General features: G+C 45.1%; 1 protein-coding gene across 1 annotated transcript; it reads right to left on the bottom strand.

Moving 5' to 3' along the window:
* Nucleotides 1-1,780: 1,780 nt before the first annotated feature.
* On the bottom strand, nucleotides 1,781-4,801 carry LOC128771374 (hyaluronidase-5-like). The gene is made up of 4 exons (XM_053886793.1): nucleotides 4,771-4,801; nucleotides 2,868-3,813; nucleotides 2,268-2,357; nucleotides 1,781-2,203 (listed from the first exon to the last, which is right to left on the bottom strand). The coding sequence occupies exons 2-4, from the start codon at nucleotides 3,792-3,794 to the stop codon at nucleotides 1,781-1,783; spliced, it is 1,440 nt and encodes a 479-aa protein (XP_053742768.1). The 5' UTR covers nucleotides 3,795-3,813; nucleotides 4,771-4,801.
* Between the last annotated feature and the right edge of the window lie 655 nt (nucleotides 4,802-5,456).

Genomic DNA, 5,456 nt, shown 5'->3' with positions numbered 1-5,456 from the left:
AAAGTCTGATCCCCGGGGACATAAACATTCTTCACATCGGGATTAATGTTTGAGGCCTAAACATTTAAACTGATGACTTAAACTTCCTTGACTGCTTTAAACTCATTGTGTCGAACAGCTGTTAAGGCAGGTTATTTGACATAGGGTGTGAAAAAAAACAACCAAAAAAGCAATTTTTTCAGTAAATACATTTTCTTTCTGAAACAGTGTTCTATATGAAATCAAAGAGAAGGCTGGGCTTACAGTGACAATGCAGCATCAAGCTCATATTCCAGCATGAAAAGGAAGGACTGGAACACAACACCAAGTGACGCCCATCTGAGGGGTCATGGACCAGGTGGGTAGGACGACAGAGAAACAAGTTTGGAAACTTTTGAACAGGTAAGAGAATATGAAGAAAATGAAGGAAAAAAATGGAGGTTCACAAATTTGATTCTGTCCTGTGTGATATGAGCTCCTTTCTCAGGCACTTCTTCTTAATGTTACGACATGTCAAATGTGCTCTCGACTTTCATTCTCTGCAAATGAATTCATTCCACGAATCTCAGATCAACCTCAAATGCATTAACACTTGATCAAATCTGGCCTCTTTTGCTGAAAGTAGAAAGTTAGTTCAGATGGAATAAAAGCGCAGTACACACCAGAAGGACCGGATTGGACGTCCTATGGAATCTGTGAAGATTCCTCATACTGTATCAACCTCATCGGGAACATGACGTCGCACATGAAGCATCAATGGCATATTTAACATCACTTTCTAAAAGATAACACATATACAAATATGGCATGCATCTAAATCAAGCGTTGGCCATTAGACTCACTATAGTAACAGCATTCTTGTTTTATTTGTGGACACTCTCAGCATTTTTTTTTTTATTTTCAAGAGCCACGCTCCATTCATCATCGTTGGACTAGCTGAGAGACCCACCGGCGAGTCACATGAGTTTGAGTGAGGTGATGTTTCCGATCCATCACACCTGACACGCACACATGCTCTTTCTACACGGCGCCTGATGTCATCTCCGGGGAAGTGGTTTCAACTGCTACATGGAATATTCATCCAGCTTACAGCAGTCTGTTTGTCAGACTCGTGAAGCAGATGCTGAATATCTGAATATTGAGGAGGAAGTGAGTTGTGACTGGGTGGCGTTGAACGCCACTGGTGAGGAATTCATTTGTTCATCCAACCAAACAATGGCAGTGTGTTTAGTGTCGACTCCACGTGTGTATCTACGTGTCTATCTACACATATGAACAAGTACCACGGTCAATAAAACATTAAACTCCGATTGAACATAGTATTTCCAACAGTCATCATGACTCTATTGTTCAACATGTTTTAGGTTCTTGAAATGGATAATGCATTCAATAAAAGCTCATGATTTGCAAAGACGATGGTTTGTCGTGCTTGATAACACTGTTCTACAGTATCAAAATGACTGTGTCTTCCTCTGTAGGAAAACTTCAGTACTACAACTGCTGTGTAGCTTCTGATGACTCCATCAACAAAGAATGAATGTGTTTTACCAGAATACATGCGCTCAGTGATTCACATTTGGAGAGAAATAATAAGTATGTAATTATGTTTTGGCTGCACAGTTTTTAAAAAAACCTATACATTATTTTATTGTGGATGTATCACAGTTTTTCAAACATATGAAAGTTGATATTAGATATCTGCCCTTTACAAGACATTCATAAACAGAACAGCTGAAATCATCTTTTCAAAAGCAAAAAGTAGCAATTGTGATTATGATAGTTGTAAATAGACATGATTCTTTTAAGAGGAAGACAGCAGCAGCACAGTGATTCCCAACAGGAGAGCAAGTGAGTGGTCAACAGCCTGTGCGTTGTCAGACGCATCTCGGGTTCTCAGGGTGTTGTCCTGGATCACGTTGATGCTCACGACTGACCTGCACTGGCCCTCACTAAAGCACAGGCAGTCAAAGTTTTTGTCATAGGCATTAATGTCATCCTGCGACAGGCCGCCACTGACCGTCAGCGGACCGCCTCGACGGTTCCGCTGAATCCTGTAGCGGCGCGGGTCAAGATGGAGGAAGACGTCGTCGTTCCAGCGTTTCCTCAGACAGCGACCTCGCTTCTGACAAATGGCCTCACTGCAGTGCTCCGCCGCAGTCGATACGTTTAGAATGTATTGGTTCATGACTTTCTCCAGGTGGCGCCGTGCATCAAAGCATGAGTCCTAAATTGTGAAAGAGATGTTTTGACTCCAAATCCGAACCAAATCACCCAGAATTTGGTGGTACCTCTGTGTCAGTGACATTCATGTCGCCCCAGGAAACCACTCCGGCAGCACCAAGAGCAGCAGCTTCTCCAATCGTGTTGACCAGATCGATCTGCAACACCAGAGCAGACAACTGTATATGAGTGAGTTGATAAACGTTTTTGAGATACTGTTGCTCATCATGATATCTGAAGTCCAAATCTAAAAAGATATGTCCTAACTGAAACGCGTTGTTTTCGCGTTGGACTGATCCCGCACCTGAACACTCTGATAAAGTGATAACCATCTTGCATTAGTCAGCCTTTGGCCCAATCCCATTTCTTACTCTTAACACTAGCACTTGGTTTTGAGTGCCCGCCACTATGAAGTGCCCTCCTCCGACAAAGTGAGAAGCGATTGACGTCACTAAGAATTGGGACAGCACTTCATCACAGTACTGTTTACTGTATATCCAGTGTATATCGAGGCATTTTGGAAAATCCAGCTCCCGTGTTTTTGCTACCTCTTGCACCCTCACTGATAATTGTACTTAGTTTGGTGAACCAACGAGACGGAAGGATCATTTGGCAACTTTAAGGAACGAGCGTCTGCGGCATGTCACGTGGAAGGACACGATACCAACCTCAGACATGTAGTCGTCAACACTGTCCTTGTAAACAGGGCGAATGTAGGCGTAGACAGGGATTGAGTAGTTGCTCTCCGGGAGTGTAGCGACTCTCATGGCTTCCTGGATGCGATGGCGGACAAACTGTCTTGCTTGCCATGATTCCTTGAGCACAAGCTCCAAGTAAATTGAAGGAAACAAAGCTGTAGATTCGTTCCAAAGCCACCAGAGCGCATTGTTCCTCTCCTTCTCAATTTCAGGACACTCCCCCGTGAAGCCAGCCATGTCCTGGTTGTAGTCATAGTTGTAGCAGTCAGGATACAGATAGTACCCCCACAGTCGGTTGGGCCTGAGCCTCTTCCCGATGCGGATGGATCGGATGAAGTACCGCCTGGCCGCTCGCTCGAACACAGTCTTGGCTTTTTCTTCTGCCTCTTCATCAGACAGGCTTGCATTTTTCTGCTTGACTGTTTCAATGGATATCTGTCGGTAGATGTCTTTACTTCCCCAGTTCCTGACCCACTGTGGTCTCCACTCCTCAAAGTCCAACACAGCAAGGCCCTTCTGGTGTGATGGAATGTAATATTCGATATCGTCTTCTGCCAGTTCGTGATGCTCCTGCAGGTCGATGAGCTGGGGCAGGCCATCCTCATACATCTCCCCAGTCTCCAAGTCCACGTAGGGGAAGATACCAAAGCGGTCCGTGTAGAAGATTGAGATGCTCTGGTTGGTGGCAGTTTTCAGTGTGCTGCTGACCAAGTGGAAGTGGGAGAGATCCAGTGGCATGGCGAAACGAATATCACACAGTTCAGTCGGGGCGTTCCACATAAAGAGGAAGGGATGATTGGGAAGAAGAGGAGGGTCCGTCCTCAGGAGCGCCCGGCAGGAGCCCAGCAGGAACACAAGAGGGATCAACTGAGGGGGGAGTCTACGGTCAGGGCGCATGTTTTTTGTGGAATTAGATCTGTGACAATAAACAAGACAGGCATTTGATCATGATGAAGCTCTTATTTTGATCGAAAAAAATGCATAGTCTAAATGTAACTTCCCAATTCATGGTGTCTCTACCCAGCTGGGTTGCCCCTCTTTTTGATAGAGGCCCGCTAAACCGCAAGATTTGTACTTCCTGCATTACTAGTTAATTTAAATTACCTTGATTCTACCAGTCGCAGAGCATAGGTAGATCCCTTGTGGTGCTCAAGCACCTGCCGTCTGACCAGTTAAATTCTAAAGAATAAAAGTTCTTCGATCTGCCTCAACAATTGCGGCAATATTCATTTAATGGGCGCAATTGGTTAATGCCCCGACTTTACTATAATCCACTGGCCATGGGTCCATATAAAGCAGAAAACAATTTTGTGCGCACAGGGCTGAGGGAAACTACGTGCTGGATGCAGAGGGCCAACACGCATTCTTCAGGACTGTGCGCTAAAACCAGTCTGCCACATCACATTAATAGCATGGGTGAGGTGGCACTGTCTATTTTTCCTGCTTGTTCTGGTTTTCACAAAGCCGAACAAACTGTTTCAACAACAACAATAACACTTAACTTTCACAATGGGTTGAACATCTGCTCTCTGTAAATGCCTGTGCACGTGCCACGGTACATTGTGATCAAGAGCTGGATGGCCATTGTGGGGCCAACAAAAGAAGGGTATTTGACATTAACACAGACAAAAAGCTCTTCAATCAGTCGCATGATCTGATGGCAGGTGCTCTGGCGAAATGGGGCAAATGTCGCCAAATACCAAATACATATTCTGATAGGTAAAATCTCTATCTCGAGGGAGTTGAGCAGTTAACAGCAGTAAAAAGTGACAACTGACTTTAATGTGAGAGGTGAGGAGCCTGTAAACTTCACCTCTATTGTGTTGAAAACAGCAGTAAAGCCCTGAACATGACCAAGTTAACTGTCACTCACCTGAAATTATCACTGGCGTCTCGTAAACACGCACTCATGTCAGTCCCGCAGCTGAAATGAGCCAAAGCAGGCTGTCGACTTACAGGTCTAACGCTTGTGGGAACTTGTTGCGACTGCCTCCCTCAAGGTGTTGGTGGTTCTTTGTTGGGGGTTCCAGGAGTATTTCAGCCCAGACACCGCCTCTTCTGGGGAGGAAGGTAGCCCAGGACGTTCCGGAGAGGACACTGTGAGGGCACACTTGTCTTTCCCAGATGTCTGTTTTGACATGCAAGGAATGTGGAAAGACAATGAACTTGGTCATCCCACATTGGAAATGTACTGAGGCGATAGGAATACCTCTAGTCAGTGAATCAGTGATCTTTCCTGACAATCAGTCGGCGACAAAGTCTAGTGATTCAGGACGTTCATCAACTCCAGATGAGCTGACATAGCAGTCAGTGATGTATGACGCCGGATGATCCAGTGAGCTGTAAACCATGCAATGGCTTCTGTTTATGCTGAGTCATAGAGGAAAATTCCGTCTGATAGGAAGATTTTCAAGGGTGAATTTGGTGGACCAAAACTTTGAGTGTGTCATTCATCCAGATGTGTTACAGTTGCTGCTCCTGCAACAGCCATGAATCAGCCTGCTGTGGTCAGAACCTGAAGAATTCATCATCCTGATCCTTCACTGCTGAGCAGGAGGC

The sequence above is a fragment of the Synchiropus splendidus genome, chromosome 14, assembly GCF_027744825.2.
Source record: "Synchiropus splendidus isolate RoL2022-P1 chromosome 14, RoL_Sspl_1.0, whole genome shotgun sequence".
NCBI lineage: Eukaryota > Metazoa > Chordata > Actinopteri > Syngnathiformes > Callionymidae > Synchiropus > Synchiropus splendidus.
This window is presented reverse-complemented; position numbering and strand designations above follow the sequence as displayed.

Coding starts and splice junctions, on each gene's coding strand:
- LOC128771374 (XM_053886793.1), bottom strand. CDS start 3,794: ATGCGCCCTGACCGTAGACTCCCCCCTCAGTTGATCCCTCTTGTGTTC. Junction 2,358..2,867: donor TTGACGACTACATGTCTGAG/GTTGGTATCGTG, acceptor CTGGTGTTGCAG/ATCGATCTGGTCAACACGAT. Junction 2,204..2,267: donor TGAATGTCACTGACACAGAG/GTACCACCAAAT, acceptor TTCACAATTTAG/GACTCATGCTTTGATGCACG.